Below are 20,138 nucleotides of genomic sequence, written 5' to 3' on the forward strand. Positions count from 1 at the left end.
GTGAAAATAAGAACTGACTTGATTTTAGATTATGAATGCTGATGCGATCATGAATTGTAATTTCAGAGGAACTGTAAAGATTTCAGATTATTAGGGGAAACAATCATCCAAGGCCAGGTTTCAGGTTGCAGTCCACTTTTAAGCGTAGATCATGAGTCCAGCATGTATTACTCACTTGACATCTTTGCCATCAACTGGTGGGAAGGACATGGAGAGAATATTGTCCGGCTCCGCATAGATATCCAACTTGGGTTTCTTGGCGAGAATGAGCGGGGCAGTCCTGGCTACCACACGGTGTCTCGGTCCACCATCTACACTTTCCTGGCAGGTCACTTTAAACTCGTAAGTGGTATTGTGCTTCAGGCCAGTAATGAAGACCTTCAATTTCCTGGCATCGATGTCCATTTTCTGACGGTTGTATTCAATCTAGAATTGAAAACACATTGTCCAGAATTTTACACAATTTCATGGTAAATGAAGGTGAATTTCCATAAATTAACTTGCTTTAATAAACTTACCGTGCATTTGTGTGCGGATCTGCTTTCAGAGAACTTCCAAGCAAGGACCACTGTGGTCTTGGTAGCCCACTTGATGGTAAAATTCTTTGGGACGTCTGTTTGGTCGGGAAACAGGGGAAAAAATAATATATTCAATGAAATGAACTAGCACTTGAACAAGAGAAAATCTCTGGTTAAGGCAATAAGCGAAAATAGCTGTTCTCCTGCCACATTTCTCTGGTTTGGAGAGTAAAATTCGGTGAGCTGTTACTGGCTGTGAGAAGGGCAACACCATTGGTTAAGACACAGAGCACGGAAGACTCATGAAAGACAAACCCATGAAGCACAAAGGTGCGCCCACTGGCTAGCTATCATCTGTAGTGCCAACTGACCTCACTGCTGTCTTTTCATCTAATAAATGTTGATGGTAAGGTACTAAGACCCAATGCTAAGTCGTTCTATACCTCCACTGATTTAGGGTTGGCACTACTGACATGCTGCCAAGTGAACATAGAAACAGACTCAAAACACAGCATGCCTTTGTACAGCAGTCAGGGGATACCATGCTACAAGCTGTCCCGTAAAAGGGACAGTGAAAGTGGATGGAAGAATCGCCAAGGAAAACAAAACAAAGAGGGTTAGAAAAGGACGCAATACCTTCAAAAAACCTCAAGAGCAGAATAAGGAACCAGTTTTCTGTCCTCATAAAAAGGTCCAAAAACTCATTGTGACTGGGTTTGGCTTCAAGTCAGACCTTCATTCAAAACAGAATTTGTGAGATGATGCTACTGTGTGTGCCTGGCGAGGGGCTGCAAAAGGGCTTTGAGTGTCTGACCATAGACCACTTACCTTTGAAATTTATGTTGCCCTCCTTTCTCAACGACTGACTATGACTTACTGACTGAGGCTTTACCTTGTTTGGGTTAGTGAAGTGAGCATCCGACAGCAAACATTTAACATCGCTATTAGCTTACTTGAGGAAGAGTGCAGGTGACAGAAAGGAGTGTGGTAGATTTTTGTGTGTTCTTGCAAAAACTCCCAACCAGCGGGTTCGGGAAAGAAACAGGCAAGCCCTACCTGTTGGATCATAGCCCATAGTCCGATACTGGATAGGTGGGCTGTAGGGACCGGGACCTACAATGGTGTGTGCACGGATTTTCACATCATATGCAGAGCTGGGTTTGAGGCTGTTGAGGACGTAGCTGGACAGGTTTGGGGGCAGGTGGAGCTCCCGTGGTGCTCCTCCAGAACCAGCTTCCTTATAGGCCAAAGTGTACTCTGTGATTACACCGTTCCTCTCTGCCAGAACTGGTGGTAACCAGGACAGCTGCACTGAGCAACATGTCACGTTGGAACCTTCGTTCATTTGAGGATAACCCCCAGGTGTATTCTCTGGGACAGCGAGTTCAAAACCGGCTTCCTCTCCAAAGCCACCTCTGCTTTTGGCGGAGAGTTTAAATAGGTAAGTTGCCCCCCGGTGAATATTGTCCAGGGAGTATTGCCATTGTTGGGGAGAAAACTCCAGTGTAGCCAAAGGGGAAACATCTTTGCGACCAAACTGCAACCTGTAACCTTGCAGATCCATGCCATTTTTCAGGTCTGGTGGGTCCCACCGTACCAGAGCTGATGTTTCCGACTCCTGAGTCACTGACAAAATGGGAGGACCAGGCACTGTGGACAGAAAGAAACACAAAAACTGCATGATTCTTCTTCACCCTTCTTTGAACTTAATTATTCTAGGCTTTAATATCCAAATATTGTTGATTTCAAACACAAGTTTAAAAACATTTGAAAATTCTAAAACCTGAAAAGAAACTAAAAAAACGTAAGATGAGCTAGACTTAATGGCAAGGGGACACGGATAAGGTTGGTGTCCCCACAACCAGACCCCGATCAGGCAAAGACCATGGCTAGTTGGGTAAATGGTGATTTGAGTACAATATCAACACTATAAGGTTTCATACAAGTGGCTGCAGATTGTTAATTATTAAAAATAAGCACTTGTTCGTTGAAATCATTTCCGTTTGCTCATGGTCTACATTCTGCTGGACCAAGATGAACATGATTTCTGATGATGATCTTTGCCAGTAATTGGAAGTTGGGGGTGGAGTGTGTTGGGATCGTCTGACATAAACCTTCTTCCTGCTAAATCACAGCTTTAAAAACCCAACTCTGGCTTAATGCTCAGCCTTAAACAACAAAATAAAAACAGATATAACTTAAACGTTTTTCCCAGCTTCTGACCAAGTTTAAGATAGATAAGTAAGTCTTTGCAGGTTGTCAGCCCTTCAGGCAATGGCAATCAACGGGGAAATTTAGCATTTCCCGTTAGTTGAAGAAAGTTCACTTCTCATCCATAAAGCTAAAATAGTTACATATTTTTACGATACAGGTTTTCCTTCAGGCTGTGAAACAATGATTTTCATTGTACACTACGTCAGTGCTTTGAATCTTGCAAAGCTGAATTTTTTCCCTTTTACATATATGAAAACATGTATTACATGTTCTTTCAATGAAAAATAATATAGAAAAATTGATAAAAATATTTGATCAATGGCAAAAAAATAAGTTGCAGTTTCATTGCATTGGGAACTGAGCATTACCATTTCAGATTGGACAATAATCCGAACCAAATCAAAAGTATTTTTGTTATAGAATAATTGCACTGCCTACTTATCAAAAACTATATTAAAGTGTTTTTTGTGGAGCGAATTGCACAACTTTGGTGTGTGGCCTTCTTGGATGGTTAAAAAAGGTATTGGCCTTGTCACCTGGCGTGGTTGGTAAAACAATTGACCAACATGCTGATTTGGCGATCATATTCTCCTTAGAAAATAATGTGGGCATATCATTCTCATAGGAACTATTAAAGGACATTGTCACAGGCAGACCATTTTGTTCAGAAACTACATGCAGTCGTATAAAAACTTTTGGGCACTTCTGATCATTTTGCCACATTTTCCTTTGTAAATTATTGGTTGTTCAGATCAGAAATTTAAGTTAAATTTATCATACAGCAGCTAAACAGTGAAAAGTGAGAAGTGGAATGTTTGTAAAATAAACCAAGAGAGTGCAATATTTACAAAAAAAAGTAGGCAGGTGCATACACCACCACAGAAAAAAGACATTCAAATAGTAGATCCCACTTTTGCAGAAATAACAGCAACTAAACGCTTCCTATAGCTTCCTATAAGGGTCTGGATTATAGTTTATGGTATTTTTTGGACCAATCTTCATTACAAAACATCTCCAGTTCAGTCAGGTTTGATGGTTATCTGAGTATGGACAGCCTACTATAAACCACACCACCAATCTTTAATACTATTAAGGCCTGGGGACTGAGATTCCATAACGTTGCTCTCATTAGAATTTGTGCAGTGTTTTAGGGCCATGGTCTTGTTGAGATACCTTGCCCTGGTGCATCATGAAATTTGTCATTGATCCTTGAACATTGTTTGTAAGTATCTGCTCATACTAACTGGAACCCATGTGGCTTTCAATTTCAACAAGATTACCAGTACCTGCACTGGCCACGCAGCTTCAGAGCATGATGGAACCATTGCCAAATTTTGCTGTGGGCAGCATGTGTTTGTCCTAGAATGCTGTGTTTTCCTCGACCAAGCATCCCAAACCTTGTTATGAACAAATAACTCAATTCTAGGTTTGTTCGTAATGTGTATTAAAGTACAGTGAGCTTGTTCTAAGCTAGAATAGGTAAATGCTTGTCCTTGTTTGACAACAGTTGAGAAGGTAGGCTCCAAAGTCTGAAGAGGTTTTATAAGAGAGAATCAGCAAGACAATCCACAGGGATGAAAAAAAAGGAATGATGAAGGTGACACAGGACAAAGAGCAATCTGCTCCGAAGACAAATACTGCCGTTGGAAATAAATATTTGTGTGTGTATGTGTGTGTGAGACATGTATGAATAATTCGAGGGTTCTTAAGACCTTCATTGTCCCTTTGTGGTCATCGATCTGCTCTCCCTTCCGCTGTCCCCCATCTCTACGTTGACCGACACCCACTGATAATCTTGCCCAATCCAACGCCCACCTCCGTTGCCTCCTCTGCATCCAATTCAGGTTCAACTTTGTGGCTCAATCCCTTATTGTGGGCTTCCTGGCACGTTTCCCATCAGGCCACAGTATTAACGGCCTACCGCTGACACTCACTCAGCCTGATTGAGAAAGTAGGGATCAATGTTCCTTCTCATTTCCGCCCTTTCTCGGCAGCACTGGATGAGAGCGCTCACATTGACTTTAACATAGACTCATTTGTTGGTTACCTGAAGTTGTATAACAAAATGTGTACTTACAATTGTTCTTTTTTTGTGTTTACACACCAAGCATATTGGTGTTATCACCTAGAACTCAAATCCTAATGCAAGTATAAGAGTCTACTTTGTGTGTATTATATTTTAAGAATAAAGAGCATTAGCTGTTTTCAAAACTGAACTAGGAAAAGGTTAAGACAAATCAGAGTTATTTTCAACTTGATCTTCTTTTATGAAATGTTTTGTTTATGCAGGGAAGTATCTTCATGGATATATTGAATTTGTAAAACAAGGCATGGAGAGAAGACACTGAATTGTTGGTGGAGTATTTTAATTTTGGGGCGGCAGTAGCTCAGGAGGTAGAGCGATCGTTTTAGGATTAAGGGATCCCAGTTCGAATCCCGGCTTGTCCGTGTTACATGCCGAAGTGTCCTTGGGTAAGACATTGAACCCCCAATTACCCCCAATAAGCAGGTTAGCGCCTTACATGGCTGCACAGATCACGGCCGCTATTGGGAAATGTGAAGCACAATGTAAAGCGCTTTGGGAAGTCATTGACTTGAAAAGCGCTATATAAATGCAGATCATTTCATTTCATTTCATTTCATAAGCCCTTTATGTAATGAAGAGATCAGTGAGAAATGGAATATAAGTTGAAAAAAATTGACTTTGGAGAGAACCACTTAAGATTTCCTTGGACTGCATTCATCAGGATGAAAAATTTATCTGGTGGAGCAAAAATTTGCTAGTAAGAAAATATGAAAGCACTTTTCTTTTTCATTACAAATTGGTTTAAAATGGCACAACACCTGTCATAGCGACAGTTCACAAGCATTAAGCATTAAGTGCCACGGCTGCCATGGCGCCCAATTGGCCCTGCCCGTGTGGCGCCAGCTGCGGCAAATTGACAGGCTTTCTGTCTGCTTAAGCTCAGTGCTCTCACTCTTCCTTTGTCAGTCCGTCAACGAACCTCTGCACCGCAAGACGTGGGTTTTGACCCGCTCCTGTTTCCTGTTGTTATTTCCTGTCCGGTATTGTTTCTGTTTATTTAGTGCTGTTTGATATTGGTTTGCAGTTTCGTTCCCATCTAGTTTTTCCTGTTTATTTTCGATATCCTGTTTTGATATTAATCCTGTCTGTCCTGTCCTGTCCTGTATTGACCCCATCTGTCTGATATCTGCTCGAACAATTGGTATCAATCTCGTCAGCCTCTGGCTTCCTATCATTCCACGCCAGACTGCTGCCAAACGTGCATGACGTCCATTTCCCGTAAAATAAAAGGCTTATGTGAGAAATGTCACGCATTAGGGTCCTGATCCTGTTCCGGTTCATGACATTAACTTTAAGTTATTTCACTTTCATTTGATAAGTGATACACTTTGGTGCATTACCACCAGGGTTGGGTAGGTTTACTTTAACTGGATTACTTTCAATTACTTTTGGATTACTCCAATACCAAATATGTTAATAAAAGACAAAAGAAACTAAATATGAATAAAATTATGACTCACAACACGTGGTAAGCTTTCTCTCCTGGCTTTGATCTCTTTGATCTCTGGCAAAACTAACATAAAATGCGACAGAAACAAAATGAAAATAAATCCAAACAGCTTGCCAACATCATTTTTGACGTTCCATGTATTCCGTTACTCCCCAAGCCTGCACAAAATTTAGTCATTTTATTCATATTTTCTTCATAGTTTCTTTTGTCTTTTATTAGCATATTTGGTATTGGAGTAATCCAAAAGTAATTGAAAGTAATCCAGTTAAAGTAACCCTACCCAACCCTGATTACCACCAATTAAAATTATATTGCGGTAGTATAAAAAAGTCAACATGTTCATGTTGTCCAAGCCAATCTTACCAAAGCTGAATAAACACCTACTTAAGTCACAGGATAAAAAACAGAAAAGTGTGACTTAAAAATCGGACATCATCGATCGAAAGTAGTTTACATCAGTCCGAGCGATCCAACCTCTCTGGGTTGATTTAATAATAGGAATGCTTTAAACCACATAGAAAAAAACAAAAAGCAAAACAGGAAATGACTAAAGATGAAATGAGTAAACTGGGGATGCATTTCAAGCCAGCTTCCTGCACTACACACTAATGTGGCCACACCCTTCTTCCTGCACTAAGTGTGTATGTCCGGATACCATGAGTGGAAGATGGAAGATAAAAGATGAAGGAAAAGATACGGTAATTATAGATTATAATACATTTTTCAGCTTTAAAAATGTGATTGCAGAGGAAGCTATCATTATAGCCCATATCGGGCCTCCGCTCAACCACAAAAAAGTACAAATGTATGCTTTTTTCGTCATACATTAGTTTGTTTTTTTACTCTTCCTAATCAATTTTTTTGAACATATTGACTGTTACATAATTTAGTGAACCGTGGTCTGATCTGACCACACACGTTCTTTCTCTACATCTCATAGTGTGTTTGATGGGTTAATAAGGCTTACCTTTTGCCACCCTACTCGTAGCTCAGACTTCTGAGAAAAGAGGTTTTCTCATGTACTAAACAATGAGCATGTGCCCAAAATCCTGCAGCGTATTCAGTGTTGCTATTGGTCCCTCGACAGCTTCCCTTTCCAGTCTGTACTTCCTGATACTATGGCTGTGGTGCCATGTTTTATTTATTTATGCACAGTGTTCAATGCTATATTCAATGCTTCTTTTTTACCCGCTTCCTGTCTGAAAGCCCCGTATAAAGAAATTATTCTGACTCATTGGAAGATATCCCAACAAATGCCAAGAACATCAATTTGAAATAGCTTAATGAACATATTTACTTGGTGTCAATTACTTAGAAAGATGGATTACGTTCAGTGAACTATAACATAGGCTTGAATTTGAATAATTAGTTCTGAACACAAAAGCAAAGCAAATCCCCATTTACAAAAGTCCGTGAACATGTGCAAGTGGATTTTTCAATAGGTTACCTTAATGCATATTAGGGGTGGGATGAAATGCTTTGGTTACAATTCGAGTGTTTCACGATACTAAGGTGCCATTTTGATTTATATCACGATTCTCGACAATTGTAATTCTACATGTATTGCGATTCGATTGTAATTCATGATTGCAATATCATTTTCTTTAAAAAAAAACAAGAAACTTAAATCATAAACTTCTCAGAAAATGAACCATAAATGTTGTTCAAACAATGCACATCCATCCTTTGGATATAAAATGTATGGGTGCCAGCCTTCGTTGTCGTTTCTTGCTTTACTCGTCCATTTTCCACTTCCATTTGCTTTCCCGCATTACGTACCGGATATTACTTCACAACAATCAATTCCGGGGAGGATTGTCAAAGATAAAATTACGATACAAATGTTTTTTGTTTTGTCCCGCCACTAGTGCATACAGTTTTAAATATAAATAGCATTAAAATGGGGAGTTAATTTAATCCTATTTTATCTTGATATTTTTGTACATTACAGTGATCAGCTTTTGGAAAATAGGCGTGCTTGTAAAACAGACAAAGTAGTTCCTCACTGCTACTACTACTACTACTACTACTACTCGCTTCAGTTATCGCTGCTTCACTGCTTCTCAGATTTTGAATTGAATTGTCTTTATTTTCATCGATCTCAAGGTATTATGCCTTGTATTCTGAAGCGGACAGCCCACAGCAAATGCTTGGGGCAGGTTGTGTGCGTGTTGGGTGGGCGTGACTTAATGTGTGTGTGGCTGGTGTATTCCGGACTCCACGGAAAATCAGAAGAGCGCAAATATAGGGTGGTCACCAGTGGGTGCTCTGTGGATTGTTAAGAGACTAAGGCAGCGTCGGGAGAGAAAGCAATAGCAGCATCGCAGGTCTACCCAACTGTTACGACTATGCTACGTAACAACTATCTTAAGCATTGCCAAACCCGTATCTCACCAACGCTAGACCCACTATCCATGAAATGGAAGACCTGGCGCTACAACTCATTGGAAACAGTTACATTTGGTATGGTTGTGATTTAATCACCGCAGAGATCTGCCTCATACAGAGGATACCCGATGCTAGCGTGCAGCTAGCCAGCTGCTCTCTAAATGGCTTTCTTACACCGGAAGGAGAAGCCTTCCAATTGCGTTGTACTTTTGTATATTGACTATAAAGAGCATTTGTTCACCTGAAATTCTGTGTTCTGTGTTTTTATTTCAAAATCTTCAGTCAATTTTGTTACTGTAGTATATTCTCAGTCGGTAATGATGTCAACCCTTGGGGGCTTATATGAAGGCGGGACGGTACTTTTCGGATTTACACATTTTGCAGGGGATTCTGGTCTCCATTAGCCGCAAAATAACTGAGGGATTATTTAACTTTTAATATAATGAGAATGATTAACTACTTATGTTTAGCCAAAGTTATTGGATGCTTTTGCAAAAACTAGACATCATCGGAGCACCTGGAAAAACGCCAACTTTTGGGCGCCACAGAATGGTTCAGAGCTATCAACTTTCTTGGGGATGAAACTGAAAGGGAGTGATCACATCATTTTTGGAGCAAATGCAGTTATATGACACCAGGTTGGCCGTGTACAAACAAACTGAAATTGGAATGATGATCAGTAGGACACGAAAAGTTTTTTTAACACTTACATAAAAATGAAAATCATTTATCCAGTTTGCAATAACCAAAAAATACTCACGCATGGTGTGTTTTAAACCTAACTATGCAGAATAAATATCAGCCCCTAAGCAATATGTTTGCAGTTCTTTCTCATTATTTAACACACAGGTGTCAAACAGGCGGCCCGCGGGCCAGATCAGGCCCGCTAAGGGATTGAATCCGGCCCGTGAGACAACAATCAGAGAAGCGCATGAGAAAAACAAGCTGCAGGTTGAAATATGTCAACTTGATGTTACCAAACAAAGGTGCCTCAAACAAAGACACTGTACTTGTATTTGTTTTTCTCTCTCTCCCTCTTTTCCACTCCTTTTCTCCCACTCTCTGTCTCTTTCACTCTGTGTCTCCGTTTTTCTCTTCCTTTGTTGCTCTTTGTCTCTTTCTCTATAATTAACTTCTTTTGCTCTAACTACCTTTTTTCCTTTTCTCTCATTTCTCTTTCTCTCTTCCTACCCTTCGCGCTTTCTTTTCTCTTTTCTCTCCATCTGTCTTTCTATTTCTCTTAGGATTTCTTTCTTCCAATCCCTTTCTTTCCCCCTCTCTCACGACTTCTCTTTTTATCTCTTTTATCTTTTGTCTCTATCATTTTCCCTAACTATTTCTCTTATTTCTGTATACCTCTTTTTCTTTCTCTTTAATCTACTAGTCCGGCCCCCGACAGAAAGTTTGTTCTATCGTGTGGCCCCCGAGTTGAAATGAGTTTGACACCCCTGATTTTTAACACATCAAAAACATCAGCAAAAGAACATCACATGTATCCAATCTGCCCTAGGAGCTAGGAGGAGGAAGCAGCCCTAAACATTTATCGGTCGTCCTATCATTTGAAAAAAGGGTAGAAAAAAAGGGCTGGGTGATTATCACGTCAACCTTGCCAGCTACCCGCCTTTCTGTGCGGAATCTGCGTGTCCTATCCATGCATGCGTGGGAATCCTCTGAGAACTCCGGTTTCCTCTCACATTCCAAAGCCATGCATGGGAGGTAATTGGTGAGTCTAAAATTGTGCCTTGGTAAGACTCAGCATATGAATTGTTGTACCCTGCAACTGGGGGTGTCTCTGCCCACTGCACACGGATAGCTGGGATAGGCTACAACTATCTAGTGAGGATAACCTCTCACCCTCCTAGTATAAAAGTGTTTTAAGCCACAAACCACAGTGCCTTTTCAGTACTCACAAGCCCACTGTATTTCATCTCATCTCATTATCCTCAGTAGGGTCGCGAGGGTGCCGGAGCCCATCCCAGCAATCATCGGGCAGTGGGCAGGGGACACCCTGAACTGGTTGCCAGCCAATTGCAGGGCACACAGGGACAGACAACTCGCTCGCTCATTCACACCTAGGGACAATTTGGACCGGCCAATCCACCTGAAATGAATGTCTTTGGAATGTGGGAGGAAACCGCAGTGCCCGGAAGAAACCCACGCAAGCACGGGGAGAACATACAAACTCCGCACAGGAAGTCCGGTAGCTGGATTTGAACCCACACAGGAGGTTCCCAAGACCTTGGAACTGTGCCGCACACGCTAACCACTGCACCACCGTGCTGCCGCCACTGTATTTTATTGTCTTTATTTCATTTGTAATATTATAAAAATACAAAATAAAAAACTCAACGAAAATGCTCACTCCAGTGCTTGTTTTTACCCGTGTTATCTTGAAAACAGTCAAGAAAAAGGCTGTCCTCATTATCTTATTTACTGCCAGCCGGGCAAAACTGGATCTTCAATAGAAAACAATAGTCAATATAATAGCCATTTATTTCATTTTTTAAATTTGCAGTCCTTGCAACTTCAATATGTCTATCTATTAATGCATGATAATCTATCAAGAGCTGTATATGGTAACAACCAAATGGCCCAAAGGTGATGAGACACACTATTTTTGTAGGTGACATACTTGTAAAAATCTGTTTTAATTTCCCACTCCGAGCATTACCAATTACTTCACACTTCAATCATGAAAAACAGGAGTGTTGCTTCCCTCGGAGCGACCGTGAACATGTTTGAATGGCACGTATCGGGGAACCGTCCCTAACACAAGGATCGAGAGTGACATCTCACACGCATTCCCCCACTCGCAGTGTCGCAACCTCTTGGCATTTCTAACACCTGACACCTGCCAGGAAATGTAGGCACCCGTTCAAGTGATGGGGAAATGAAGCTTCGTGAAGCATTTGCAATGTTTATTGTTCCTGTTGGGGTATTACTTGTGCTTTTCAAATATAAAGGCTTGTCCAGTTGATGACATGTCAAATGCATCTTAGACCCTCGTGCTAAGGTATTCTTTTCCCTTCCGTTGCGTTAGGTGTAAGTCCTTTTGAGGATTGGCAACTAAGTGTTTTTTTTTATATAATTTATTGTGGCATTTGACCTAGCCATACATATTTCATGTTTGCAAACCGATGCTTTAAAATAATGCAAATTTTAAGAGTGCACTATAGAAAAACTCAGTGTTGCTTCCACCGATACACTTTACGGTTTTGGATGAGTCCTTAAGAGAAACAGTATTTTTTAACGCACCAAGACCAATTAGTATGGATTAGTATTTGTAAGAGCATGGATTAATAGCAACATTACTCTTGGGAATTGCACTGTAATATAGCATTATTATACTGCATGATTTAAAACAAAAACCAACAAAACAATGGTGTCAATGTGTACAACAATTGTACAGTGAAGTCTTAACGGTAGGTGTGTATTGTTAAGGACTTCATAGTTGGTAACGAAATATTCATTTATAATAAATAATCAATATTGATTTGAGTAGTAAGCAAAATTATATCATTAGGGCTGCAACTAACGATATATTTCATAACTGATGTATCGGTCAATTATTTTTCTGATTAATCGTTGATTTGGATTTCGCCCAAAAAAATTTAGTATCCTTGTCACGGTTGCCATGGCGCCCAATTGGCCCTGCCCGTGTGGCGCCAGCTGCGGCTCATTGACAGATTGGCTTTCCGTCTTTTTAAGCTCTCTTATTTTTCCTTTGTCAATCCGTTAACAAACTTCTGCCCCGCAAGAAGTGGGTTTCAACTCGGTCTGTTCCTGTCCTGTATTGTATTGCTCCCGTTTATTTTGTCCTGTTTAATTTTGGTTTACAGTTTTGTTTCCATCTATTCTTTTCCCGGTTTATTATTTTCTCCAGTTTTCGTTCCCGTCTAGTTTGTCCTGTTTATTTTCAATATCCTGTTTCATTATCTATCCTGTCGGTCCCGTCCTGTCCGGTATCGACCCCATCTGTCCGATATCAACTCGGGCAATTGGTAGCGACCTCGTTGGCCTCTGGCTTCCTATCATTTCATGCCAGACTGCTGCCGAACGTGCATAACTCCCCATTTCCCGTAAAACCAAAGGCTTGTGTGAGTAATGCCACGCGTTTGGGTCCTGATCCTGTTCTCGTATGTGACAATCCTCCTCTTTATTGAAATATTGACGTTTCGGACAGATAGAATATGGTACACAACACATCTGTAATATAAAACAATCAAATACATTGTGTGTTTGTCAACTAACTTGACAATAAACAAAAATATATAGAATGTATCCTATACACCTGCAAATATGTAAAATACTCTTTTCCCACCACCTTATCCAAAGATCATATTATATTTGGAATTATCTTACAAAACATTTTAATTTATGTGTTGCCATTTTTTTATCCACAAAAATATTTCCAAAATGTAAACAAACCATCTCTTCAAAATGTGTCAACACATATGTTTTCTGGGTTAAATCTTAGAATGTGCTAAACATTCCCAATATGAAAATGCTATATGCTCAAGAATCTGCCCCTTGTGTAGAGTTAAACATGTCATTGTTATTAATCTATTTTAATTACGGTACCTATTATCATTTCTATTCTCTCTGTATTTCTGCAGCACTGTCTTCTCCCTTGAAAACCGTTTGTTTTATAATGAAATAGTCAAACACTACACAGTTGAAAGTTTCATGTCAATTTCTTTGTAATGATGCAATGTTCAATATTTTGGATTTTAAAAAACTGTAAGATCTTTTTTTAATAAAAATGGTTTTGGCGCTCTCTGCAGGACCAAAGTAGTGCTACAACTCCTAGTGTCACAACTGAATAGTATGCACTCTTATTTGCATTGATTTAACATGTTTGGTGGTTCATAAATAACATGATAAAATGAGTGGATGATATAATTATTTGCCAACACTTTTAATAATCAATCTTAATAAGTAATATCAATTAGTTGTTGCAGCCCCAATTGTTGTAAAATCCTGCTGTCTAAGAAAAGGTTGCGAGATGTATATTTATCTGACATAATATAAGGCCATCCTTCTCCTAAAGGTACGCCCAAAAATCTAAAATTTTATGAAAGGCCGGGCAAAATAATGACAAGAAAAATGCTGCAGTTTGGTCACTTTGAGTCTCAGAAGTGATTTAAAGCAAAATGTCGTGGATCAAATATTACACAGTTTCCCTTTAAAGTCACAGTTGCTACTTCTCCAAAATACAATTAATTTTAACACACCAAAAGCGATGTTGATTCCCTATTTTTCCATACACTTTTGATACGGCAATTACACGACAATGTAATTCAAATGTACAGATAATGAAGGATCGAGTATTTGGAAATAAACCATTTAAAGAAGTAAGAACAGATCAGTGCTTCGTAAAGCTTAATTTGTCCATTTTTGTCCCCAATTTGTTTGACCTTCACATTGATAATACACTGAAAAAAAACACACAAAAACATCCCAATGTCACTCAAATCAAGGTTTTTCTAAATATATGACATTTTACTCGGACCACTAGGAAGCACTAAATAATACACAGTCATTTTAATGAGCAAAACTGTCCACAATCTTCTAGATAAGACATAATTGCCTTTTTGAGGATATTATTATTAAATATTCAAGAAACAAGATAAGATGGTTTAAATGAAAAAAGGTATATTAGTAAGCATAATTTTTTACCAAATAAGTAAAATTGGAAACATGTAAGGTATTTTTTATTTTGCAAATTGTTACCCTTCTATAAATTAGATTATGCAATGCTTGTTCACTTAATAAATGTAAAAATCGTGTTCAGTTTCACTGACCTGCACCTTTAGTCACCACAAGTTTGGGCTTGCTCCGTGCTCCATCGCCTTTCGTGGTGTATGCCGCCACCGTGATGGAGTAAGTGGTGTCTGGTTTAAGTCCTCCAATAACCATTTCCTAGAAAAAAATGGAAGGTAGGGTTGCAACATATTACTTTTTAATTTTAACACCAACCACTGTGTACCTCATATTGATTGATTGCCTCCTGGCCTCTGCCTCAAGTGTTACACATTCTACTTTTTGAACCTAGGTGATTTGTCACGGTTGCCATGGCACCCAATTGGCCCCGCCTGTGTGGTGGCAGCAGCGGCTCGTTGACAGATTGGCTTCCCTTCTATTTAAGCTAAGTGCTCTCACTCTCCCGTTGTCAATCCGTCAACGAACCTCTGCACCCGCAAGACATGGGTTTAGACTCCTGTCCGGTATTGTTCCTGTCTATTTTGTCCTGTTTAATTTCAATATCCAGATTTTAATGTCTGTCCCGTCCTGTCCGGCATCGACCCCATATGACCGATATCTGCTCGTGTAATTGGTATCCAGCTCATCGGCCCCTGGCTTCCTGTCATTCCACGCCAGACTTCTGCCTTATGTCTTCAGCCCAACGATTGCCGAATCACTGGCGTTTGGGTTAACGTGCATGACTGCCCCATTTCCAGTAAAATAAAAGCTTGTGTGAGAAACTTCACGCATTTGGGTTCTCCTTCTGTTTCGGTTCTTGACATGACTTAATAAAAAGAAAGGGTCCGGGGGGACCTTCCAGAAAGTAATATCTTATCCGAGGGTTTGGTCTCCTTGCAAGTTTCAAATGTATTTATGTCTTCTCTCCTTATATTGAGTGTCTACTACGCTTAAACTTATTACATTCCTTGGGAATAATGATACCATCAGAAAATCCATTAGTTTTGAACATGTTTGAAGGATATTAGACCTTGAAATGGAAAGTAGCCTTTAAATATAGACTGGTCAATATTTTAACTTAGCAAAAAATGCATTTCAACGACTGCATTAAATCAGCTCTTACGTTTCTTTAAACTCTCCTCTGATCAATTCTTATGAATCTTTCAAAGAAGCAGGTGTGCATTAATTCAAAATGAGTTGTTTTTTAACAGGGTGCCTGGCGGACAGATGGGCAAGCTCAATAAAAATAAATAAGCTATAAGTGTTGAGTCACAATTTAGATGTAATTTACACAATGTGGGAAAAATGAGGTTCACACGGTAGCTTTCCAATTAAGATTAATTTGAAAGGATGCTTTAAAAAGCATATTGCATGCACGTAATGTGAAAATCATAACAACAAGGTAAAGTAACACTAAAGAAAGCAAGACAAGAACACAAGACAATATGTTTTAACAAAACACAGAAAGTATCACTCCAGGCACAGCGGACAGTGGATAGTACATCATTCATTGACACTAGTGTTTTCCCTCAGCGTCCGAAGACAAAGTACCCACGTTTGAAACTCTGAGTTGCCGTCCAAACTTCTAAAGGATTGAAGTTGTTTTTTAAACTCATGCCAGATTGATGCAATAGCCACTGTCTATAACCCTCCAACTTCAAAAAGCACTCAAGTGGAACTTTGTACTCACATATTCAGCTGTATCGTCCGTTTCCCACTAACAACCCCCCGCCAAAGAGGAGAGCATGGGAGAGATTGCAACATTTTTTTTCAAGAGAGAGCAGAAAAGGGAAGAAAGAGGATTGTGAGAGATGGGGGCATTCAAGAGTTGGGTGCATGAAGCTGGAATCACAAGTAGGTCACAGTATTTTTTTGGGCGATACCACAAGAAAAAAAAACGCTGAGGAAAAGTCTGGCTGTGGGACGTGATGATGTTTAACAATTCTAATCTAGTGCAGTGGGAACCAAAGCGGTCATTGGGGAAAACAACCAAGGACCACATGACCACAAATAGCCAATGATGGACCATAGGGATTTGTTGGGAAACTTGAAAAGTAATTTTTACAAATGAAATGTCAAATATTTGTTTTTTAATTCTACGGTTTCATCACTTATTACTCATTCAATTATGAAATGAAATGAATGAAATGATCTGCATTTCTATAGCGCTTTTCAAGTCAATGACTCCCCAAAGCGCTTTACAATGTGCTCCACATTTCCCAATAGCGGCCTTGTATTGCAGCCATGTAAGACGCTAACCTGCTTATTGGGGGTATTAGGGGTTCAGTGTCTTACCCAAGGACACTTTGACATGTAACACAGACAAGCTGTGATTCGAACTGGGATCCCTTGATCCCAAGACCAGCGCTCTACCTCCTGTGCTACTGCCGCCTACTGATTACTTATCAAAGTAATAACGGTTATCCGTTAATAATTTCAGGTGTAACTTTAGTCTGGATGTATGTGAGTTTAAGTTTTGACTCCGTGCTTTCTTTTGTTTATGGACCAAAAACACTTTGAATTGGTTCCATAGTTATAAAGCAGGATTGTCAAATGGATGGAGGGCCAAATAAAAAAATTGGCTATAAGCCAAGGGCCAGACTGATTGCATGTTGAATATTCTTAAGATGTCCATACAGTCTAGTGAACCTAATTGAACCTACTGGAAACCTAAAATGTATATTACAATATGATCAGATAGATTGAACGATATTCTCTTATGGGTCTGTCAGTGAATTTTCATTTACAACAGGCACACAAAACAAACTTCGGGCAACATCAAATGTACAGCCATTTTCAATCTGAAATATCTTTAAAATAAAATTGAATTGATGTACAACAAAATAAAGTGCAAACACATGACCCAAAAATAACTCTTTCTGCAAGGAGAAGTTGTGCATCAAAAAATATATATACATATAATCCCTGGTGTTTGATACAATAATGAATGCATTTCATCTTAGGGCCACATCCTGCCCCCGGGCCTTGAATTTCGAATGTGGGTTATGAAATATTGGTGTTGGGTTAAAAAACCTATAGAATTTGCCTGAAATCCCAATCCAATCCCAAAGTAAATTAAATTCTCTTCTTGAAACGGATAATCTGGACGGTTTTGATTTCTTTTGAGAGGTAACACTCAGAGGTTTTGTCTCAAACTCAACTAGTCACTGCAAGTACTACTAACATTGAGTAATCAAAGTTGAAACACATAGAAGTAGAAGGTTTAATTTCTCGCCTGAATTTTGCAATCACATGCCTGCAAAGGAGTGTAGCATGGACATCTTTGCTGGAAAAAAAGCTGGGACAATAGCATAAAGCCTTACTTAACCCCAGGTCAACTTTGATAACAACCTGAAAAACTAAACATTGTACTAAAATAGAATAAGCATAGTATTAAAATATAATAAAACAGTGAAAGTTGCCATTTGGAGACGACCAGTTTATAGCTCTAAAACCTCTGCAACTGTGTAGTTTAATTTGGCCATTTTTTTAAACATTATGGAAGAGTTGTAAATGTTTGACTTCTCTTTTCAGAAGTCAATCACTGATTCTGCATTTGTGTGCTTATTAATCACACCTAAAAATAGATCCTGCATTCCATTACCCACGTATTTTTGGCTCTGATTGGAATACACATTGTAAATATGAGTACATTTATTTTGGGAATTTTATCGACCAACTAGTGTGTCAGTCATCATTTTAATCGGTCACTATTGGATGAAGGTTTTTAAAGACAAAGTAGATCATGTCCGTTTTCTCAATCCACTCATTCATACGGAATGGCAGGCTAACAACCGTGAAAATAATCCTGCAATTGGTAGAGAGCGGTGTCAATCAAAAGGTCAGAGGCTAACAGCCATTTAGAAATCAGCTTACAAGTTTGTTTACTTTTAAAAGGGAATTTTGGGGTGATTACAACAAGTAATGTCAAATGATGCAGAAATGCTTTTAGGCAGACATTTTTTTTATCTGTAAGCATTATCGTGTGTTTTGAAGTCAATATTTTACATGGTTGGATTCACTGGACTGTACTGAATGTATCAAGACCATCTATACGGAGCATCGTTTTATCAGTTGACACTCAGATAAGTTATTGGTTTTCTGGTATGGTTTTTCAGACTGATTGTGATTTTTCAGTAATGAGCACATTTTGAAATGGTCATCATCTATCGAATTTAAACTTTCCAATCATATGTGGCATGACATATTTCAGTGACTGGTGACATCATGAAGACACATGTTTATCAACAGTCAAGAGGTTAAACATTCAACACAACCTAAAACATTAGGTAAAATAAAGTCTTATTGCTTAAAACACAGTATGTGCAAGATGTTCGGACAAGAATATCTGATTTAAAATCAGTTTTAAGTTAAAGTCAAAAATCATAGCTTGTGTAAAAAAAAGCTTGTAAGTATCTTGATTAGTAGAGGGTAAGCATGGTTTGCTAAGCAGCACTAGCTTTGAGAGATTCCAATTGATTACAAGACTAAAATTTGAATGTCTGGCTATTTTCTAAATTCACAATTTAATCAAATTAATTTAATTAACTCCCCAGCGAAGTCAAGTTAAACTTATTTGTATCGCCCTTAATCACTCTCAAAGGGTTGCCCGGTGATATCAAGTATGGACCAAAACTACTGTTTTTCATTTTTTTAAACTCCTTTTGAATTGAGTCCGTGTGATTTCTTTCAACAAAAACTTTCTTTCACGGTCGAATGATTTCAGGGGAATTATTTTCAAGCCTATTTGAATCATTTCCATCCTGGTCGACCACAATCACCCGTTTCTTCTTGTCCTTGCCTTTGTTTCAAGTGCACAATCAATTTACAGCGGGTATGGCCATGGACAACAAGTCCAGACAGTCCTAATAAAAGCCGTGAAGGAAAACGTAGCACAGAAAGATGAGCAAAACTTTTGATTCCGTTTTTTTACAGTGAAAGGAAGAGGGAGTTCAGAATATTGCAGTAGTATGAAATTATATCCAAGAGAGAAGAGGGCCCAGATGATTTCCCCCAACTCCAGCAATATTTGCATGGTTGCTTTGCTGACCTAGATACAGTTTGTCGCGACTGTTGAGTCACTAAAAGTTTGTTGGTCGGAACTCTACTGGGAAATAGATTGGGATTCGGCACTTGGCCACAGTCAAACCTTCTCACCTGGGCGTCAGCCAGCATGACATCCTTGATGAGAGGCAAACCCCTGGACTCGCCGTTCTCCACACGGACATAGTGGACCTGATAGCCACGGATTTGACCATTCTGTTTTCCTGGCATGACAGAACGCCACATCACCTTCAATGCGGTGGAATTTAAAACCTCAACCTCCACTCGCCTTGGAGGGCTGCCAGGAACTGCAAAATAATAAAATAAAATAAATAACACTTTGAGGAAAGACATTTTCCAGATATGGTCTGTCCTTATCTCTGGTTATTACAAAATATCCAAAATCATTAAATAGTTAAGGGTGGGGTATGTCCTTTGAAGTGTCCTTAAAAAGTTAAAAGTATAAGTAGGTGTTAACAATACCCAACTGAGTTCAAAAAAACTATTTTTCCCCCCACTGTGCCGAACTGCTCTTGTTTTACTTTTTGCATCGCTGTTCATGGACTCGCAACACGTAAGGAAGCAGTAGATAGATAGATAGATACTTTGTTCATCCCCGAAGGGAAATTCACATTTACGGGAGGGAGGAGGGGTAGCTTATACATTTTTAGTTGAAAGGCAGCTTATGTCATTTATTTTAATTGTCCCACTTATTATAGTTTAATAATGAATTCCA

General features: G+C 39.2%; 1 protein-coding gene across 5 annotated transcripts in view; it reads right to left on the reverse strand.

Moving 5' to 3' along the window:
- The window catches only part of ptprsa (protein tyrosine phosphatase receptor type Sa), a 371,836-nt gene that overhangs the window by 82,256 nt on the left and 269,442 nt on the right, over nucleotides 1-20,138 (reverse strand). For 3 of the 5 annotated variants that reach the window (XM_088349511.1, XM_088349512.1, XM_088349514.1), the window contains 6 exons: nucleotides 19,517-19,710; nucleotides 16,050-16,076; nucleotides 14,461-14,578; nucleotides 1,575-2,168; nucleotides 519-613; nucleotides 176-426 (listed from right to left, as the gene is read on the reverse strand). In XM_088349511.1, coding sequence (XP_088205637.1) covers nucleotides 176-426; nucleotides 519-613; nucleotides 1,575-2,168; nucleotides 14,461-14,578; nucleotides 16,050-16,076; nucleotides 19,517-19,710 — 1,279 coding nt within the window. The remainder of the gene's footprint in view (nucleotides 1-175; nucleotides 427-518; nucleotides 614-1,574; nucleotides 2,169-14,460; nucleotides 14,579-16,049; nucleotides 16,077-19,516; nucleotides 19,711-20,138) is intronic. The other 2 variants (XM_088349513.1, XM_088349515.1) reach the window with 2 other exon arrangements.

This window comes from Urocampus carinirostris, chromosome 12, assembly GCF_059441175.1.
Source record: "Urocampus carinirostris isolate Australia breed hairy pipefish chromosome 12, RoL_Ucar_1.0, whole genome shotgun sequence".
NCBI lineage: Eukaryota > Metazoa > Chordata > Actinopteri > Syngnathiformes > Syngnathidae > Urocampus > Urocampus carinirostris.